Here is a 22921-nt window from a genome sequence, read left to right as displayed (position 1 = left end):
TGTTAGGCAAAAACTAACAGTAGGGCGTTTTGTGATCTTGAAATCGAAACTGGGGGGGGGGGGGGATTTTGTATCGAAATTGATTTTAAAGTATGGCAGTAATAAAATGTCCAAAATTAGGGACCGTAGGTGAATTTAAGCCGATAAATATATTGTTTTTTCAGTTTTCTCGTAATTTTTAAAATATCCTTTCAAAATAAGGTGAGGGCTTCTTTTTGGTACAAATTGGGCTTTTTATATGTTTTACGGGTTTTTTCAGCCCAATATCTTTTATACGGGCCAAACAATTTCTTTACTTTTCATACCGGATTTTATTACTTTGTTGACCTAGAATTTTAAATTCTTCTCTTTTTTACGAACTTTCTTCTCTTAGCTCTGAATTGGCGGTTTCTTTTTCTTTTTTCTCTGAAAATAGCGTTTCTTTTCTTCTTCTCCACACGATTTATTCTTCTGATAGTCATCGCTCTTCATAAAGTCTCAGTGCCGCTCCACTGCCGCCTTCGTTGTGCCGCCGCCGTTTTTTTATTTTTGTGTTTTCTTTTTCAGATCTGAACCGGAGTTTATTGCCGGAAGGAATAATAGATATCAGAAGTTTTTAACGATTTTAAAAAAAAATTAAAGGCATATGATCCGATTTTGAAACGAAAAGATTCGCCGTTCTTCTTATTCTTCTTTTTCATTTTCAGATCTAGAAATTGTTTTATTAACTGTTTTTAAGTCACAGTAATTCTTTTACCATTAAACATGTGAAAAGATTATCTTTAAGGAATGTAATAATAATTTTTTTTTATGATTTTATGTAATGAAAATATGTTATTTCTGCAGTTTTACTATGTTTGGTTATATTTCTGCGTTTTTTTAATTCTGCAGCACGATTTGTTGATGATGGTAGATTGATAAAATTATTGTAATGTTTCAGTGTTGTTGATTTTATGTTAATTTTATGTTGATAATCGGTTGATATTTATTGATTTTAACATTGACAAATAAGATAATGATGTCCGTGAAATAAACTAAAAAAATAAAAATTTAACTGAGACTAGATAATGATATGTTAGCATTGGGAAAGAAAACAAATAAAGATGTTGAATTATTATAATATTACAATGTTGAAATTGTGTTGATTTTCGGTTAATATTTTGTTGATTTTAACATAGGTGAAAAAAACAATAATGATATTGCATTATTATAATGTTATAATGTTGATCTTGTGTTGATATTGTGTTGATGTTATGTTGATATCAACATATGTAATAAACTAATTGATTCAAATTTTTCAATCTTTTTTATACTAATTTTTATTTTTTCAACATTTTTTCAATTTAATTTCAATTTTTTTATTTTATTTTCACATATAATGTGTTTTTTTTCGTTGATGATAAAATCAACTAAATATCAACATAATATTAACGCAATATCAACATAAGATTAACATTGTAACACCATAATAATTTAACATCATTATTTTCTTTTTCACAAATGCTAAAATTAACAAAATATCAACCGAAAATTAACACAATGTCAACACTATATCATTACAATAATTCAACTTCGTTATTTGTCTTCTTCCATGATGATACCATATCATTATCTAGTCTCAATCTAATTTAATTTAATTTTTTAGTTTATTTCACAGACAATATTATTTTATTTGCCAATGTTAAAATAAAAAAAAAATCAGTTGATAGCAACATAATATCAACATAAAGTCAACATAAAATCAAAAACACTGTGATATTACAATAATTCAGCAATCAATCATCATCAACAAATCGTTCTGCAGAATTAAAAAAAACGCAGAAACACAAGAAAAATGCAGAAATAACATAATTTTATTCCATAAAATCACAAAATTATTCTACATAACATGAAATGAGTATTAGATTCTCTAAAGATACTCTTTTATACATGTTTAATGGTGAAAAAACAGTAAAAAATTAACAAATTACAGATCTGAAAATAAAAAAAAAGAACAAAAAAATTCAAATCTGAAATCAAAACGATAAAAGAAAGATGACGGCGAGACGAAGACGGAAAGGCGGAGGCGGAACGATGGAGGTGGAACGACGGAGGTGGAACAATGGAAGAGAAACGATGGAAATGGAACGGCGGAGGCGGATTGGTGCGAAGAACAAAAGGTGAGTTGAGAGAGAGAAAGGAAAGAGAAAATTGAGGAGAGAGAAAAATATTTGGTTTATGAGGATTTGACTTGGAGTAGAAAATATATTTTTTCCGTATAAAAGTAATAATCTCCAGCGTGGATGGTAGTTTTCATATTGAAAACTCTTACCCGTATAAAAGATATATTTTTGTAAATATTAGATGTGATGTTTATGTAAAAAGCCCAATTTAAAAGCCCTAATCTTCTTAGCTGCCCGATTCTCTATACTCTGTTATTTCCATTTCATTGTTTAAATTCCTTACCTCTATTTCGAAGTCCCCCGCTGCCTCATGTAAACCTCCTTCCATGGCTCCGCCGCCGTCAGTAAAGTTTCTCCACCGCCTCTCAATCAAATGGGTATCTAGTATCTGATTTCAATTTTTTGTAATTGTCAGCAGTACCCTTATGATACTCAGTTTTAATGTTATATTGGTTTCAATGGGTAGATTTTATTGAATGATAACCAAGGATTTTAACGCAATGGATCTATCAGATGCAGTAATAGTAAAATCAAGCAGATTAAAATCTGTTGTATGGAATGATTTTGATAGGGTTAAAAAGGGTGACACTTTTGTAGCTATTTGTAGACATTGTAACAAAAAACTTAGTGGGTCTAGTACAAGTGGAACCTCTCATTTAAGAAACCATTTAATTAGATGTCAAAGAAGAACTTCTCATGGTGGCATTGCACAAATTTATTCCAAGAAAAAAGATGGAAATCTTGCACTTTCTAATGTTAGTATTGGTCAAGAATCGGGACGGGATGAGCCTCTTATTGTTGTTAATTATAATTTTGATCAAGGGCCGGTTAACGATGACGGTGTTACTATTGCCTGTGGTAGTTCGGGTAGTTTTGATTATAGGCGGAGTCGGAAAGATTTGGCCCGGATGATTATTTTACATGGCTATTCGATTCGTATGGTTGATCATGTCGGGTTTAGGGTTTTTGTTAGGAATTTGCAGCCGATGTTTGAGCTTGCAACGGCTGAGAGAGTGGAGGCGGATTGTTTAGATATTTATAAGCAGGAGAAGGAAAAGGTGTATGCAGTTTTGGATAAATTACATGGAAATATTAGTGTAAGTGCCTGTTTGTGGTCTGCTTCAAATGATGCTGAGTACTTGTGTTTAACGGCACATTATATTGATGACGTTTGGCAATTAAATAAGAAGGTTTTGGTTTTTCTTTTGGTCGATCCAATGCATACAGATGATATGTATCCTGAAGTCATTATGTCGAGTTTGATGGATTGGGATATAGATCGTAAGCTGTTCTCTGTCACATTTGATAGTCATTCTTCCAGTGATGATGTTGTTGATACAATTAGAATCCGCTTGTCCCAGAACAGGTCCCTTTTTTGTGATGGTATGTTGTTTGATATTCGTTGTGCTGCCAGTCTTGTCAATTTTATGGTTCACGATGCGTTGGAAGCACTCTTTGAGGTGACACATAAGATTCGAGAAAGCATTCGGTATATCAGAAGTTCACAAGAAACTCAAATGAAGTTTAATGAGATAGTTGTACAAGCTGAAGTTGAGAGTCAGAAGTGCTTATGTCTTGACAATCTATTGCGGTGGGATTCAACTTATTTTATGCTTGAAGCTGCTCTGGACTACAGATCAGCATTTTCCGTTCTTCAAGAACGAGATCCTGCTTATGCAATGTGTCCTACTGATATAGAGTGGGAAAGGGCAAGGTCCATTACAAGATATTTGAAACACTTTGTTGAAGTTACTAATGTTTTTGTGAAGAATAAGTATCCAACTGCAAATATGTACTTTTCTGAGATCTGTGATATTCACTTGCAGTTAATCGAATGGTGCAAGAATCCAGATGATTATATTCGTTCAACGGCAGTGAACATGAAAAACAGGTTTGATGAATATTGGGATAAATGCAGTTTTGCTTTAGCAGTTGCAGCTATGTTAGATCCTCGGTTCAAGTTGAAGTTGATTGAGTATTATTATAAAAGAATATTCGGTACAGGTTCTGCAGAGTTAATTGATGAAGTTTTCGAGTGTATAAAGAGACTGTACAATGATCATTCTAATGGCTCTCCGTTAGCTTCTTTTGACCAAGATAGCTCTGGCTGCTTACTTATTTGTGATAGGGATAGACTAACAGGATATGACCAATTTTTGCATGAAACTTCTGAGACTCAAGGTGAAAAGTCAGATTTGGACAAGTTCTTGGAAGAACCTCTATTTCCTCGTAGTATAGATTTTAACATATTAAATTGGTGGAAAGTTCACACTCCGAGGTATCCTATCCTTGCAATGATGGCCCGGAATATCTTAGGAATTCCAATGTCAAAGGTTACACCGGAATTTGCTTTTAACAGCGGTAGGAGAGTGCTTGATCGCGAATGGAGTTCACTGCAACCAACTACTGTGCAAGCTTTGATGTGCTCGCAAGATTGGATGAGTGTTTCAGAAAACTAGTTTCCTTTTAGTATTACTCTGTAAGTTGAATTCCTTTTGTCTATAAATTTCCTCTACTGGTAGCAATTGATAGCTCAATAACTTCCCGAAATGGATATAGAATGTTCTATTCTATCTAAGCGGTTGCCCTTTTCTTCTTGTGCAGAAAAGCTAGTAAACCATATTGTTACTTTTGTTCTTGATCCTCGTAATCTCTCAATCTCTAACTTTGAAGTTTTTATGCCTATTCTCTTTTTTTTTTCACTAAATTTGATGGATTATTGTGATGTGATTATCTGAGTAATTACTAGTAATATCTGAGTAATGAGTAATTAGTGAAAGCTATGTTTTGTAAATATGTTTTTCAAAAGCTTTGCATTATATTCCTGATTATTTGCTTCTTAGCACCCTTAATCTCTAAAGTTTTCAGATTGACGCCTTTTTTGTTTCTTCGCTAGATTTTTGGGATTATCATGGCGTGCTTATTCTTAGTAGGATGTTCCGGAGATTCATGACAGATGCACTCATGTTCACGGAGACGTTTGCTTAAAACCACGCCATCATAATTGGGGTTTCATGAATTTGGTGGTTGTTATTTGCTTTAAGGCATGTTATATGCTAATTGAAGTGTTGAAAGAGTTGAACGCAGGTCTTGGTGTCGCACCTCTTTCATCTGATGTTTTACGAAAACTTATTGAGTCTCATGCTTCAGTGTTTTGTTTCCATTTTTGGAAACACCTGTGAAGTTCAAAACTCTATATTTATAATATAGTTTTACCAAAAGAAAAAAGTTAATGCAGTTTTTTTATTTTGGGTTTCTCCTTGGAAAACAAGGAGGGAAGGAAGGGTTTAGAGCTATTTGAAACTCCAAAATTGTAGTTTTTGATATGTGAAATTTCTTTAGTAACCTCTGCAGATTTGTGAAGATGAAATTTGTTTTAGTGACGGTTTAAGATCGATGGAGTTTCATGTTGTCGGTTCATTTCCTCTTTTTTTGTTCAGTTATAGTGTAAAAGAATTGAATCTAAAATTTTGTACAGTCGACCTCTGATAATTAATACACATGGTGGATCAAAAATTTATTAATTATTAGAATTATTAATTTATAGAATTTGTATAAAAAAAATTGTAAAAGATATTTTAAAGCATCTACATTAATAGACCTAATGGTAATATTATATTATAAAAAACTAACTAAATACACTTTACAATCACTCAATTTAAAAGAAATAATTTTATATTTAATTTAAAAAATATCAATTGATATCAAAATAAAAAATAATTATTAAAAAGTTGTATGAATAAAGTAAAATAATTTTTAATATTTTTTATACTAGAGATACTTTACTTACTTTAATTTGTTTATCTAATAACTTCTTTTAAAATTTCTCAAAAGAATAAGAAAGTCATAATCTGATGGTATTTTAACTTCCACTTTATGAATTAAGGTTAATATTGCCTCAAATAAATCATCAATTGTTATATATTTTCTTAAAAAAAATCTCTCTAATAATTAATATTCATGTAAAATATATTTTAAATTTTATTAATTATTAAATAATAGAATTATTAATTATCCGACGTGGAACGAAGTTGGTTCTCTCAATTTTCTATTAATTATTAGAATTATTAATTTATAGAATATTAACTATTAGAGGGTCGACTGTAGTTTGAACATTGAATAGGATGTTTGTTTTAACTTTCGATTACCTTTTAGGCTTAACAAATCCTCATATTTCTATACTTTTTATTTTCGTTTATTTGGTCCCCGGTCTAGTTTACTAGTCGGTTCTTATACTTTTCACTTTTTATTTGCTTAGTCCCTCTACAATTAAATTTCACAATGGTTTAAACTTTAAACAGAATTAAATAAATAACAAATTTACAAAGGATTTATACAAAAATAGAGGTACAAGAAATAAGTAAATAAAAAGAAAAAAGTATAGGACTAATTAGAAAAATAAAATAAATTAAGGATCAAATGAATAAAAAGTGAAAAGTAAAGATGAGTTATGTCTACCTTTTAATATAAAAAGACCAATTTTTTTAAACTAGATTACTAAATACTATCCTTGTTTACTACCCACCGCCACTACACTTTACCCTTTTGCCCTTTTCCCTATTTCTATATAAAAATAAAACCTCTCAATCCATTCAAATTAAAATTATATTCTACGTGGTTGTCCCCCTTTAAGGAATTGTTTCCGGCTGCGACCGGAAACGTCGCAGCCGGGTTTTTTTGTTTAAAAAAAATATAGAATTTTTTTTTTGTAATTTTAGTTATTTTAGAAACTTAATCGATTTAATATTTACTGCATATTAGTAATATGGCTTAATATTTTTTCGTACGGCTGAATCAGAATCTGTGAACGAAAAAGACCAATCGCTGTAATCAATTTCGTTATCGCCAAAATTTTCTAAATGAACCTGCACAACATAAATAATTACGTTTAACAATTTATAAAATTTAAAACAACTTTTTTTAATAAATATACTGTCAGCGGCGATATTGTTCGCCACCGTCGGAAGAAGGAGGGACGTCCCTCCGTTTACAATTCGTCGGATAATGATTATCGACGTTCGGAAACAAATTTTTTCAACTTTTCCGAGAAAAAAACATTTTTTTTATTATTTTTAAAATTACTCCGGGAACGTCCCGGAGGGACATCCCTCCTTGTGGAGGGACTTCCCATATAGGAAGTCTCTCCTCTTATCCCTCCTTGTGGATGGATGTTCCTCTGGGACGTCCCCAGAGTAATTTAGAAAAAATGTTTTATTTTTCTCGAAAAGCCGGAAAAATTTATTTCCGAACGTCGATAATCATTATCCGACGAATTAAAATCGATGTCCGTCATTTTAATCAATTTTTTACGTATTTGTTCGAATGAGTTGAGAGAATTTTTTGGTTTTGGTTTTTCTAGAAGGGCGAAAATATCTTTTACAGGGGGTGGTGTTAAATAAAAAAGGGTGGCGAATAGTAAAACCCTTTTTTAAATGATGGTGGATGAACATTTTTCAAGCAGCTTTCCTCGAGGAAGGACCGAGATTATGCACTTCACTAATAATCTCAAAAGTGAAATGTGTTCTATCTTCATTTTGTTATATATTTTTATATATTTTCATAAGTGAAGAAAAATATATTCATGTTGTAATTATTACAGTGAAAGTTGCAAATTTAAATAGTTCTTCTCCAAAATAATTAGAAAAGAGAGCTTGAATATAGAAAAATAATCGAAAAAACCATTATCACTCCTCAAATTATATCAAAATCACTATATTCTCCAACATTTTAAATATTTATTACTATTGTTTTTTATATATATCTTTTAGTTTCATTTAACTGAAGTTCTTTTACAATGGTTATTTCAATTTCAGTTGTCTAATTTCAAAAATAAAACTAAAACACTTAATTTTAAAACAATAATTTTAATTATTATGAAAATACTAGCTAGTAATTTTTCTAAAATGATATGGAATCATAGACATAGTGCATAATTTCCACAACCATGTACTATGTAGTAATAATATTATGTATTTATGTATAGAATTCACTCAAAGCATTCCAATACAAGAAGGAGATGGTGACACCTTAGTGGCATTTATGGGATTAGGTATAGACATTGAATATGACATATTTCACCATCATTTTTGTTTTTGGTGATAATAAGTTGTAGTAGAAAACATGATACATGTACTAAAACATTTAGAGTGGTCCTCACATGAGATTTTGAGAGGATTATTGCCTCTACTTTGGCTTGACTTCATTCTTCACAAATGGAAGGGCAAGCATGGATGATGTTTTTCTCCATACCCCTACACCTAATTTTGACATCTCTTCCTATTATTATAATCCTAGCAAGAAGTTTGAATTTCAAACTCACATGTTTAATATGTTAGTATATTTTACAATTACATTATATTTGTAAAGCTTAATCACCAAAAAAATCCCGATCTTTTAGCCCCTTTTCACTTGCACCCTGACGTTGTAATTTTGTCTTCACCTTAATTCGCACCTTTCGTTTCCAATTACACCCTAAAAAACTAAATTACTTTTTTTCATTAGAAAAAATGTTAATTTAATCCTTTCTTTTTAATTTATTTTTTGAAAAGTATTTAATATACTAAAAGTGAAGGATCATATTGACATTTTATATAAAAAGTGAAGGATCAAATTGGCTTTTTTTTAATAAAAAAGGATCAATTCAGTTTTTAAAGTGTAGTTGGAAATGAAAGGTGCGAATTAGGATGATATAGACAAAATTACGGCGTCAGGGTGCAACTGAAAAGGGGCTAAAAGGCCGGGATTTTTTTTCCGATTAAGCCTATTTGTAAATAGTGGAGGAATTAAGGGGCATATATATAGCCAGTTGGTCATCAATTGTTTTAATTTATTTTGGTATGAATTTTTATGATATTCCTTCTCATTTCATAAAAGAATGACGAATTTAATTGGTTTATAATAGTTTATGTGTACTACTACTAATATCAAGGAGTCCGACTTTTGGGCCATTTGGATGGGCTATGTCCTGCCCAAGAAACAAGGCCAATAAACTTTATGAAGTCTTACTTTAAAATGATTAATCTGAATTAATTTTTTTAATCAAACTTAATTATTATTTTTAAATACTAGAAAACATTCAAATAATTTTCATATTTATAATAAATGTTATACTCGCAATGTCTCGCGACTGAAATATAATTTATACCGAACCGACACTTTTAATATTATAATTCATCGACGTCCTCCTTTTTTTTAAATTTAACTTATCACAAATCTTGTTAATTAAGGTCTATTACTTCTCAATCTATTTGATCCAAGTTAATTTTTAATTCTAATTTATTAGCTTAAAATGACTAACTTGTGTTAATTTAATTGTTGAATCCAAATAACAAAAGGCTAAATAATTAAAAAAGGTTAAACCTTTCATAAAAGTTTCCTAAAATTCATGATTTCGTTTCAATTATATCCAACTGCATAATTTTGCTTATACGGCGTCGATGTGTGGCATATGACACAACATCGCCACGTATGCACCACATGAGCAAAATCATGCAGTTGGACATTATTGAAACAAAATCATGTGTTTCATGATAAATTAGATAAAATTGAAAAGTTGAAACTTTTGTAAAATTTTCATGAAAGGTTTAGCCTTTTATGATCATTTGGCTAATAAAAATCAATTTTAATTATTATAAACCATCAAATTATTTTTATATTTTTGATATAGATTATGTCATCTATTTTTCAATCACCAATTATTATTATTATTATTTTGATTTTTTTAATTTTCTAGTTCATAATATAGACTTATGTAAGGAATTGTGGATGCATGTGGATAATAATTTTAACTTTTTCCCTTTTTATAAATTTTGGATCAATTTTCTCCATACCCATAATGTTTCCACCAAAATGTTACATTCCAAAGAGAATTCCAACTCTTTGGTTACTATCTATATGTTTGTCAATACTCCATCATGTTTGGGCAAATTTGTTCAGTTTTATTGATTTTTTTGGCCAAGTTTAGAACATGATCAATTCCAATTTTGGGTTACCTAATTTTTAAAATAATCCTTCAATTTCCATTTGTTCTTCTAAAGATCTTGAATAAAAGTTGATACTTGTGGATTAAGTAACATAATTGTTTGATATAAGATGGGAAATTTAAGTTAAACTAAAGTAAGTTAGTTAAAAACTCACTATACCTAATAGAAAATGGGTAAGCTTGGCCATCTTATTATTTTAGATTTTGATATTTCCTTATACAATTACATAAGTTTTGAAGCTAAATAGGAAAGAGTGGAAAATTGTAAGATATATTTACATTTTTGTGGAAAGCATACTTTTAAAGTACAACACTGATAATTAATCTCTATTAGGAAATGACATTAAATTTTGCATGTGCTAACTCTTCGGATGGCAATGGATATTGAGTTTGGAATACAGGATTATGTGATATTATTGTCCTTTTCAGGATATTAAATTTTGTAGGTCACCAGACTTTTTTTAAATTACAGAAAAGTCACTAAATAAATGTTTCTTATAAAATGATCACTGAACTATACTTTTTATTATAAAAGGGTACATCCATAAAAAACGGACCGTTTTCATGCAAAAGAGTAACATTTTTGCTTACGTGACAAACAGAAATTACAAAAAGTAACATAGTTCAGTGACCTTTTTGTAATAAAAGATATAACTCAATGACTTTTTTATAATTTATAAAAAGTTTAATGATTTTTTTATAACAACAGAAATATTTTTTTAACAAAAAGTATAGTTATTTAATTATTTGATAAGAAAAAATTATTTAATGATCTTTCTGTAATTTGAGAAAAGATTAGTGAGCTATAAAGTTTAATATTCGTCCTTTTCATATCGGAAAATGGCGTGGAATCAAATTCAAATTTGAGATGGATGAACTTGAATAAAAAATACTATATAGTTTTAGTTTAGAAATATATATAACTTGATATTATATAGGTAAAATCATTAAAACTAATGGTGCCAAAAAATCAATTTTTTATACATTTATCCAAACCTTGCGTATATTATAAATGTAGCACGATTTAACTTCGCTATTATTTGATTCCAATTTTTTCCTTTTAAGATACTAATTTTTCTTTTTAAGTTTTAACCCCTTCATTCATAAAAAAAAAAGTTTGAACCCCTTCTTAATTATATTTTGCTTTTTTAAACTTATCATTTTTTTCTTCTAAATTTGCATCTTTCACTTTTAATTGTACCCACAAAATATTAAATTAACCTCTTTTCTTTTCACAAAAATTCGAATAAGTTATTCATTCTAAATTTTTCGAGTGATAAAGAGTCCATATAAGTTATTTATAAGGTTTTTTCTGAATTTTTTTAGGGGAAAATAATCGAATTTATAAAATTGAATATAATTGAAAATAAGGGTGTAAATTCGGAAAAAAATGACAATTTTATAAAGTCAAAACATAATTAAAAAGAAATTAAAAAATAGGTGTTTTTTTTTAAACATTTTACCTTTTATTTGATATGTCATATACTTAGAGGCGGATGTGGTGGCGAGCAGGGAGATGGCCTCGCACCAAAAACCCACCCCCTTCCATCCTTTGTTCTTCCTCTCTTTCAAATATTATCATTTATAATTTTATAAAAAATATGTTAAATTTTTTATGTAGAAAAAATCTTTACAAAATATAAGAAAAAATATGGACATTTACAAAGTTACATAAAAAATAAAAATATTTATAAAATTTAACCCAAAAACTGAATATTTTTAGTCGTAACTCAAAATTTTAAATTTTAATTTAGTTTATTTCACAGTTTAAAAAAAACACAATTTGAAACTATTTTATAAACCGTTTTGAATACAATTTCTAATGGAGTTTCAAACGGTTTTTTAAAAAAATATAAATTTGAAACTGTTTTATAAACCATTTCAAAGACACTTTTTAATGGGATTTCAAACGGTTTTTAAAATAATAATTTGAAACCGTTTTAAAAAACTATTTCAAAGACAATTTTTAATGGGGTTTCATACATTTTCTAAAAAAATGGAAAATTTTATAAATTTCAGAGTAAAAGAAATATTTTTTCGAAAAACAGTGTAAAAATTTCAAATTTCAAATCCGGAGTATTTTTAAAAACGGAATATTTTTGACAAATTCCCAAAAAATATCATTATTGACTCTCTCAAAAAAATAATATCATAATTAACTTAATATTAATTTTTTCTATCCGATAAAAAAATTTACCACCAAGTGTTTAAAATTTCTAGTTAGTTGTCAAACTGATTATTCATGAATTATAATTCAATTAATAATTGTTGGCACAGTTATTTTGTATTCTTCATTTATTCAATAAGTTTATAAAATTTATAAGTAGTTTATGCAAATTTGATTCTATAATTTTTATAAAAATTGAATTAGTTAGAATTTATGAATAAAGAATTCAAAATATATAAAATTGTTGTATGCAACTCTCTTCGCACATAATACAATTTAGACAAAATGTATTTATCTACCAACTTCTGTCATTAGTTTGCTAAATATACTATATTTTTAAAATAATGTCACATATACCATTATCTTTTCTATCTAGACTCTCAATCGACTTGGAGTTGATTTGGGGAGATGGTATATCTATATAAATTTACTTTTATATACATAGATATATAAAGCATGTCACATCATATCCAAACATTGTGGGTATTATTTGGTCACAAATTTTAAAACATAAATATTTGGAAAAAATAATAAAGTTGAGGGTATATATGAACATTTTGCCAATAAATTATTTTAATTGATATTCTTTTGATTAAATTTTATCATCTCTCTTAAATTTCCGGCTCCATCTCTGCACACAGTGATTGATTCTTCAGACCAGCTATCAATTATGAATGCATTTTGATTGAATATAACACATCAATATGCAGCTGATTCTGAAATTGAAAATTGATTGAATTTGGTTGGTTGATAAGTCATTTTTTTTGATTTAATTTAATTTTATTTTAAGGGTTTACTTATATAAGAGACTGGAAAGTAGCTCTCAATGATATCAATTAATGATGTGGTACTTAGAAAGTGGTCCTCCATCAACAAAATGTCAAGAATTTTTCTCAAGAAATGATAAAGAGTGAGAGTTAGGCAGTGAATGTTCAGTTGCAACAGAGTCTTAAAATTAGAAATATGGAATTATGAGGCTCCTTTAATCTTCACATTTAAAGGTATTTGCACTGAAATATCACATAAAATTTAGCCTATGTTGCTATGTCAAACACACAATTGTCATATGGCATGTGGTGGTAGGGTGTGATCGGATCGGAACAACTCATGAATTACTCAGAATTGATAAAAAATATATTCAAAATTGACTCAATTATATCGAGTCGAGCTTAACTAGGGCCACTTGAGTTAAATACCGAGGAGTGTGAACATTGAAGTACTCGGCTTGATAAGCTAGCGAGCGTATTCGACCTTCAATATTTTTACCATTTATAATTATACATATCTATGACAATACCTTTATTTTAATATTAAAATTTAATTTTAAATATTTATATAGATAATGCAAGTCTAGTTGAGTTGAACTCGAATCTCAATTATTTTACTGAATTCGAGATTAAGATTTTAAGATTAAACTCGAGCGAATTCGAAATTGAGCTTTTAAAATAAAACTCGATCCAGAATCAAGTTTCGAGCTTAAAATTTAAAAAATGAATTGAGCTAGAATCTATCAATATTTTGAGTCAACTGGATTATATTAGGGTGTGCACAGTCACATTTTAGGGAATTAGAAGTAAAAAAGTGAAATTTTATCTTATTTGTATCTTGAATTTGGGACTATTTGGCTTACGAGATTCTATATAGTTTAAATGTCCATAATAATTAGGGTTTAAAAGATTGTGATAAGTGTCTTGAAATAATATTGTTTGAACAAGTAATAATTTGTTTGGGCAAGTTCACGTAATTTTTATCTTCTAAAATTGATGTAATACTATAATAAAAATGAGTAACGTGGGAGTATCAGAAAATTGATCTCAAATTAATGTGAAATTTACAATTCACAAATCATGTTAATAAGCTCATAATAAAGTAGTCGTGATAAGGTTTCAATACATGCGCCCTCGCTTCCCATTCTCTCTTAGCTTGATGAATTATCAATATGGCATCTGCATAATTTTTATATGGAAGCTCATACGACCCTCTACCAATGAGTTATAATTCAAATAATATAAGTGTACTTTTTATTCTGATAGATCGTGTGTCTCCCCTTCCGCATTTATATCAAAAGAATAAAATGAAACCATCTAAGTTGCGTGGTTGGAAATAAAATTCTATTAAAAATATTTGACTCGCTATGCACACAATTAGCTAGCTTGAATATTTATGTATAAGTTTCGAATTATATACTATTAATATATATATGAATATTATTGGTGGTTGTAATTTTGTTATACATTAGTATTGATATATATGTATAACACGCATTTAATTCTGGTTAGACTCCGATTATCTTTTTATTGTTAACAAGCACCAGACCGGGTCGGGCATCCTGGTTCATATATAGTTAACTCCTATAATACTAGTTGAACTGCTAAAGGCTAGCCAGTGGTACCGCACAGCAAAAATGAAGTGGTTCTATTGGCATCTTGTTGGGGCATAGAAATGGGAACCCACCAATATTGCTCAAATTCATGAAACAAACAAATTGCATCTCACAATATATGAAACCAACTCTTCCATTTTTACCATATATTACAGAATATCACATGGGAGTCCTCTTCACTTGCGTCACTTCCTCATTCATTAGATTAATATAATAATATTCTCTCATAAATAAAAAGAATATTTACATTTAAATTGCAAGAAGGTGAAGTCAGAAACAATTATACCCAACCCAAGAATTGGAAAAATAAATATACATGTAGGTAGATTATTAGATTAGGGCCAAAAATAACCCTAAGACAAAAAATACCAAATAGTAAAAAACATGAGCAACTACTTTGAATTTAGATTTCCTTCCACTCTATATATCAAACATTAAAGCATTGGCTGCAACTTGGCATAGTCACTTTCTTATACCCTTTTCCATTATCACCTCTACTTTATCTCCACATACATCAAGAAATGGATGCTTAATAGACCCTCCTCATCCACCTTTTTACTTCTTCATAAGGCTATAGTATATGTTAATAGCTTTCAAAAAAAAAATATATAAAATTATATATTAATAATTAGCGAGCTGTAACTCAAATAGTATAAACGCTGGATAACAAACTGTCAAGATCGTGGTTTCAAATCCCCCTACAAGCGCTTTCCCCTCCCTAATTATCAAAAAATACATTATATGTTAATAGAGTTTGGATATTAAAACGAAACAAAATTATTTTTTATATCTATATTTTTAAATAAAAACATTTGTGGCAATATGATACATTAAATTTGTGATTTATAACAACCTTTCAATATTTCAATTCTTTAAGTTTATTTTTATAATTGATGATTAATTTTTAATTTAAGCAGTTATTTTACAAATTTGATTTTTTTCATTTTAGATTATGGAAGAATTATGGAATCACGACGGATTTAAATAGATAGTTGGATATGATTACAAGTATAGAATTGATAGATCATATTATCATAAATATTTTAAGAATACTTTTATCATTTAGGTCAAAAATTTGATGAATGTCAAAAATTATTTTGTCTTAATTCAAGAGTTATTTGAAATTGATACAATATTAATCGAGTTGTTATACAAACTGCTTGAGCTAACTATTGAATCGAATTCGGGCTCTATAAATTGATAACCTAATAACTTTGATTAGTTTACATTTTTTGTTTTTTATAATTATATATATTTATAATAATATTCTTATTTCAGACTAAAATTAATTTTTTTAATATAGATAACCGAGCCAAGTCAAGGTTGATTATAAATTATTTTGCTGAACTCGAGCTAAAATCCATAAAATAAACTTTCATCGAGTTCGAGCCAATTTTAGATTTTAGAATCAAGTTGAGTTTGATTTTATACTCGATTCTACGGACTGTTTTGGAATCTCCCATTAGAAATAACATTGATTTTAAATGCAATATAAAAAATCTATTTCTATATTCCTACATTTCAGCACCCTTAGATTATCTAAAATATTATTCTCTCTAGCTAGAGACCTAAATATACATATACAAATAAGAGCAAATTGTTTGAAATAACAGTAGTAGATGCCTTTATGTTTATATTTATGTATGTGTATATATATATATATATATATATATATATATATATATATATATATGTATACATATATATGAGTTGGGTTATAGTTGAAGAGTCAATTTCATGTGTCCATATATACCTAGCTATCTATTACAGCAACTCACTTCCATTTTCTGCAACTCTACTATTTCATCTCTACTCAATTCAACCAACATTTTCTTTTCTTTTCTTTTCCTTGTTTGTTTTCTTACCAAGGTTAGTGAACACAAAATCAGTGTCAAACCTAACTCAATTTACTCCATATTTTACTTGTTTTTGTTTTTCTAGTGTGAAATTTGAATTCAAAGAGTTAAAATTTATGTTTGTTGCATTAAATCTTTTTTCAGCTAGCAATCACGGATTTCCCTAATCAAGAATCGGAAGGCCCTTCCGGCCAGAGGAAAACGGGAAGGGGAAAGATCGAAATCAAGCGAATCGAAAACACGACGAATCGTCAAGTTACCTTCTGCAAACGTAGAAATGGTTTGCTTAAGAAAGCTTATGAATTGTCTGTTCTTTGTGATGCTGAAGTTTCTCTCATTATCTTCTCCACTCGTGGCCGTCTCTATGAATATTCTAACAACAGGTTCTTTTATTTTTCTTGTGATTTTGTTTTTCTTTCAAGTTTTTACTTAAAATTTCATGATTCTAGTTTTCTTTTTACATTTTTATGTTATTTTGCATGTAATTTCATACATGTTATCATGCCACCAGTGCATAAATTGAGTGTTTTAAAGATCTGTAGTGCTTAAATGATTAGTTCTTCATTGGAAAAGTTGAATCATTTGTGTTCTTGATCATTATTTCCATTTTTTTCTTCGTTTTTGTTGTTTTTATGGGTTTTATTTTTTTAGTTCTCTTTCTTCTTTATGCTTCATTTCCGTATTAAAGTTGGTAGGTATACAGATCTGTTGCTAATTTATAGAAATATGAACTGAAATTGTTGTGTTTTGGTGGTAATCAGCTTTATTTATGATAAAAACAAGTAAAACTAGGGTTTTGAAATCAAGATTTAGTATAGATTTTGTTAACTGCTACTCCTATAATTTCCCATCAATCATCAGACTTTTCTAAACTGCTGCTTAATTAATTAGGGTTTCTTACTAAAACTGGTATTTCTTAAACCATGTACTGTGTAATGATTTTATCCACGACGTTTTACCATTTTACCCTCATGAAGAATCTTGAAAATTAGGGTTTCATTTGATATTAATACCAGAAACTTAAATGAGTAGGTTTAAACTATAGATCTGTAAGGATGATTATGACCATTTTATCCTTTTTCTTGTCTTGAACATATAATATAAGCAAAAATAGGGTTAATAATTTCTTGAAATTATATGATGCAAATTTGTGTTCCACACGAATCTTTGGTCACGTCAGACATGATTTTGCAGTTTCTTCAATTCTGATAAAGAAAGTAATGTCATGATTCACTTCTTCTTTCATCATCTTTTTAGCATTCAATTTTCTTTTTTCAAGAAAATAAAATTTTCCTTTCTATGCATCCAAACACTTTAAACTTATGCATATACCCTTTTGTTTGAAAGCTAAAACCAACAAGAATCTGAACTTAAGCTAGAGAATTTTATTTCTTATTTTTATTTTTGGAGCATGTAAATGATAATATGGGGTAAAGAGTTTTCATGCATCTAGAAATAAATTCCTTGAGATTGTTATAAAGAAACTAAAGAAAATCCATAGATTTTTTGTAAAGATTTAAGATCCACTTTCAAAGTTTGAAAAGATGGGTCTAGAAAGGAAAGTTTATGATAATATAGGAAACAAGATTTGAAATGAAAATGAGTTCAAGTGTTTGGTCATTTTGATGACAAAAACTAGTAAATATTTTATAAGTATTTATGAATGTTTGAGAGTTGAATGAGAATGAGTTGATTTTATAAACCAAAAAAGGGTACGAACCAATGAGAGATTTTCACCTTTTTTAGCGCATGGGGATGAGGTGCTAATCTGCTACCATACTTCTGCTGCTGCATTTCATGCAGTACTTATCAGAGTTCACAGACATACACTAAGACAAAACTGCTTTTAATAATAAAAATATCTACTATAGTGTTAGATAAATTATTCTCTTTATAAATTACACTTGCATAAAATTCTATAGTTTGAAATATTATTCTAAAAATTGAATTGGACTGACTGATTCAAACGCCTTCGACTGCGATTCGAATGTCACCCAAGGTTCAGTTCTTCTCTTAGAACTTAATTTTTGTTTCGATCTTTTTGAAGCAAAAAAATCGTAAACAAATGGACGTCGTAAAATCTGTTAAATCATAAAAAATGTCTAGTTCTTTAACTAGTTAGAGACTTGGAGTGGGTTTCTACTAATTTTTTTTAATCTATTAAATATTAAATTTGATATATTTTAACTAGTACTTAGAGACTCTAGTTTAGTTCTGTTTAAAATAATAAATTTTAATTCACCTTCTTTGAAGCGGAAAAAAATCACAAAAATAAAAATCACTGAACCGATTAACTATAAAAGATTATGATTTTTTATATTTTACTTATTGAACTAGTGGTTGAAACGGTTAACCTAACTAAAGAATGAATAATTAAATTCATAAAGTTTGTAAATTTATTTGGCTGAAATAAATACATTTTATAGAATTTATTTAAAATTTAATATAGTTATATTTGATTTATTTCAGAATTTATTTTATTTTTATGCAAAAGTATTGTTATAAAATAAATTGTAAAGCTAGCACTCCTTTTTATAACGTTTTAAACTTATCCATCTTATTAAACCGCTCTATTAAATAGATAATTAATTTTTTTCAAGCTAAACTTTTAATCATGAATAAACAAATAAAATTATTTTAAATTTTAATATTTACAATTTAAAATAAAATAATTTGTTTTAATATTAAAATTATCTTACAACAATTAAATAAAAATACCAATAAATTATAGTTCAAATGTTATAAAAGTTGAGTTTAATTTCTCCCACAAACGCTTTTTTGTTTCTCAATTATATAAAAGAAAAATTAAATAAAAATGAAGGGAGTGTTAGATTAGTAAATTACGGGAAATACATTACAAAAAACAAAAGGTATATAAACTCATGATTTTGGAGACAGTCTGAGGTGGGTAATAGAAGGCTTGATTTCAGTTCTCTTTACTTTACACATTGTGTAATATATTAGTATTTGAGCCAATCAAAAACTTGCATTCTCTGCCAGCTTGGCAGAGACAACCAATGAATTGGTCGAGAAAATTAAGGTAATGTACAACTCACCTTAGCTCCTCCTTTTTAAGGTTGCACCCCAGAAACTTGGATAAACAAAGGTTCGCTTCTTTTGGGTTGCATTCTATTCTACATTTGGTTATTTCGGTGATTTTTCTCTTTTTAATGAGATGGAGTAATTAAATTTAAGTGAAAAAAATACCACTAAGCTACATTTATCATAGAAGAAACATATATTTTTTTGAATGAAAATGTCAGTTTTACTAAATATTCTTTTTGTCCTTTTTAGAAGAAATATTTTAAATTTTAAATGTTTAAGTTTTAATTTTAATTTTTTAAGTCTAAATTTCAGACTTTTCATTTCTATTTTAGCAACATAAGTTAAATTCCTTATTAGTTTTTCCAAATATACAATTATTTTGAACATTACATGATAATCATTACTAATAAGGATAAATTCAAGTTTGTAACATGTTTTTGGAATGTTCTGATTTAATACAGTTTGAATATCAATAATCAAACAGAAATAATTGCTGTACTTTTGTTGGAGAAGTGTCCAATTGAAAAATGCTAAAGGCATAAACATCATAAATTTCTTATGTTTTAATAGACTTGGAAGCCCTTATGCAAAACCTAAGTGAATAATGGTTTTTGTTTACATTAGGGTTACTGATTTTTAACCTAATTTCAAAGAGGATACTCAAGAATGATAATATTTTTTTCAGATTACCAACTTTTAATTTGATGATCATTTAGTTGGTACTTTAATGAATGTGATCAAAAAAACCGACGTGGAACTATAATACAACGTTTATTCACATTTGTCATGTCACACCCATATTTCAATTTAGCATTAGTTTTTCCGATCAGATTTTTTTAAAATACCATCTGGTGAGCATTAAATTAAAGTTCATTAAGTTGGATTTGATAATGAGTATAGAATAAACACTGATTCAAGCAAGATTTTATCAATTTTTGTTAACTTGTTTGACAAACTTAATTAATAATTTAATAATGCATGTGCAATTGTGCACACATGACTATTTGTTTGGTTGCAGCATCTGGGATTCACATAAATTAAATTTAAGATATTGTGCTCTTTGGAAAATTAATATTTTCATAGCAGTAGAAAAGTTGTGCTTAATCTCAAAAATTTGTATACTGTGAGATTCTGAAAATTAAGGCTAAAACATAATCTTTTGCAGTGTGAGGGGATCAATTGAAAGGTATAAGAAAGCCTGTTCTGATTCCACAAATCCACAATCTGTTTCTGAAGTCAATACTCAGGTAATCTCATTACCATAGCATCCAAAAAGTTGATTTATCTAGATATAATAAATTAATTTATAAAAAATAATGGTTCTGTCAAATAAATAAGAAACTGAAAAAAAATTAATAAGTAACAATTGACCGCCTATAATTTTAAACGAAAAAAGTTCAAATACTGTCTATTAGAGGCTTGATTATTGGTGTATGTATATATGAACATGAGCACAGTTCTACCAACAAGAATCCACCAAACTCCGCAGGCAAATTCGAGAAATTCAAAATTTAAACAGGTAACAATTATGAATCCAGTTAATATATTTTTTCTTGAAGTTGAATAATACATTGTTTCATGAATAATTTATGTTATTATTAGGCATATTTTGGGTGAGGCACTTAGCACTTTGACATTTAAGGAACTCAAGAACTTAGAAGGCAGATTGGAGAAAGGAATCAGTAGAATCAGGTCCAAGAAGGTACATTCATAGTTCAAGAATCAATAAAGTCTCAGATATATATTTTATATTTTAAACTATAGTTTCATCAGACTAATTAACATGCTTCAATATTGCAGAATGAAATGCTATTTGCTGAAATTGAGTACATGCAGAAAAGGGTAACCTTTTGTTTCTCAACTCTATATATTTGTGCACTGCTTCTTCAGCTATGTTGCACATAAACTTATCAAATTCTATCGTTCGGATTTTTGAAAATGCTTATAAAATTTTATAATTTTAATTCTCATTCTTGTAAGAAATATTATTTTTGAGTAAATGAAATGATGAAGTTGTATATTTTACGAAAACAGAAATGCTGAAATGAAAAATGGAAAATCTGTTATAAGAATAAATTAGGACTCGACAACTTTCCGTGCAACATATATAGATAGATGATGGTAATAATTTGGATGTTTGTGTGTTGGTAGGAGATTGAGCTGCAAAATGACAACATGTACTTGCGGGCAAAGGTTTATTTCTGGCTATGATGTTGATTTCTTCATTAAAGGATAATTGGTAATGTATGTATTAGTAAATTAAAACTTGGTGACTGGTGCAGATATCTGAAAATGAGAGAGCACAACAGCAACATCAGGAGCAGCAACAGCAACAGGATCAGGAAACAAACATGATGACAGGTTCTGTGTACGAATCTGTTCCGTCGCAGCAATTTGATCGGAACTTCTTCCCTGTAAACCTCCTCGAACCCAATCATCACTACTCTCGAGCTGACCACACCGCTCTTCAACTAGTGTAAGATTCTAACTTTTATCATAATTATATATATTACAGCAAAATGTATTTATCTAGCAAATACTACTATAATCCGTTTGTTATCATGATTTTGAAACTTTATCAACTCTATCATTTTTATTTTATTTTTGTCAACTAGACCAACAGCTTGGTGCTCACTAGATACATATATTTTGCTTTATATTAACCAACTTTTGTTGTTTTAGTTTGTGATTTAATTTGTTGGTGTGCAGTTAATAAATGATGGATATGGTGCATGGGTACGGAATAAATGTCATATCCAAAGTAAAGGGCTAAGGCGAAAAGTTATTAGTGAACAGAATTTGGACTTTGATATTAAAAAACAAGTCTTGTAATGATACTCCTAAAATTAATAGTATGATGAACATAGTAAATTTCCAGGCCATCTAAGGCTTATTGGGCAGATCATTATATATTATGACAAACTGTGTCCAAGTTCTGCTGCAATATTTAGTCTGTCATTCCATATACATCATCAGTAACTGTATAATGGCGTGTTACGCAGACTGATCATCAACGGAAATACACAATCACCATATCTTTGAAATAAATATTGCTTTATATTATTTCAATTTACCATTTTAACATCAAAAATTTAAAATAGGATAGCAGGAGTATAATATATCAAGAATGAGTAAATTATATCAAGAATGCAAAGCGGGACATGACTGTTGGATAGCTAAATCAAATACATCTGCAAGCATTTATGTATGTAATCATCAACTGAAGAAAAAAGTACTGGCTAAAAATTAATATACATGTATACCAAATTCCTTGTCGCATAAGTAGCGACCTGCACGAATGTTGTAACGACTGCCCCGCTATCTCCCACATGGACCCGGATCATCATT

At 28.7% G+C, this 22921-nt stretch overlaps 2 protein-coding genes across 3 annotated transcripts; both read left to right on the top strand.

Annotated features, from left to right (window-relative positions):
• Positions 1-2352: 2352 nt before the first annotated feature.
• On the top strand, positions 2353-5616 carry LOC126677886 (zinc finger BED domain-containing protein RICESLEEPER 1-like). Of its 2 annotated transcripts, none has more exons than XM_050372701.1 (2): positions 2353-4620; positions 5038-5616. In XM_050372701.1, the coding sequence occupies exon 1, from the start codon at positions 2618-2620 to the stop codon at positions 4598-4600; it is 1983 nt and encodes a 660-aa protein (XP_050228658.1). In that variant the 5' UTR covers positions 2353-2617; the 3' UTR covers positions 4601-4620; positions 5038-5616. The 2 variants fall into 2 exon arrangements, with proteins under 2 accessions (XP_050228658.1, XP_050228659.1); XM_050372702.1 differs by lacking the exon at positions 5038-5616 and adding an exon at positions 4746-4820.
• Positions 5617-16378: 10762 nt separating this feature from the next.
• LOC126677599 (agamous-like MADS-box protein MADS1) lies at positions 16379-22576 on the top strand. Its single transcript, XM_050372289.2, has 9 exons — positions 16379-16541; positions 16673-16911; positions 20739-20820; positions 21031-21092; positions 21176-21275; positions 21374-21415; positions 21725-21766; positions 21856-22049; positions 22283-22576. The coding sequence occupies exons 1-9, from the start codon at positions 16410-16412 to the stop codon at positions 22284-22286; spliced, it is 897 nt and encodes a 298-aa protein (XP_050228246.1). The 5' UTR covers positions 16379-16409; the 3' UTR covers positions 22287-22576.
• Positions 22577-22921: the final 345 nt, after the last annotated feature.

This window comes from Mercurialis annua, linkage group LG4 (assembly GCF_937616625.2).
Source record: "Mercurialis annua linkage group LG4, ddMerAnnu1.2, whole genome shotgun sequence".
Taxonomy (NCBI): Eukaryota; Viridiplantae; Streptophyta; class Magnoliopsida; order Malpighiales; family Euphorbiaceae; genus Mercurialis; species Mercurialis annua.
The sequence above is the reverse complement of the archived record's forward strand: the minus strand, read 5'-3'. Positions and strand labels throughout refer to the sequence as shown.

Bases quoted from the DNA above. Each gene is read 5' to 3' on its own strand.
- LOC126677886 (XM_050372701.1), top strand. From the start codon at position 2,618: ATGATAACCAAGGATTTTAACGCAATGGATCTATCAGATGCAGTAATA.
- LOC126677599 (XM_050372289.2), top strand. From the start codon at position 16,410: ATGTGTCCATATATACCTAGCTATCTATTACAGCAACTCACTTCCATT. The intron at 21,276-21,373 runs GTACATTCATAG...TCAATATTGCAG, and splicing joins GTAGAATCAGGTCCAAGAAG to AATGAAATGCTATTTGCTGA. The intron at 21,416-21,724 runs GTAACCTTTTGT...GTGTGTTGGTAG, and splicing joins TTGAGTACATGCAGAAAAGG to GAGATTGAGCTGCAAAATGA.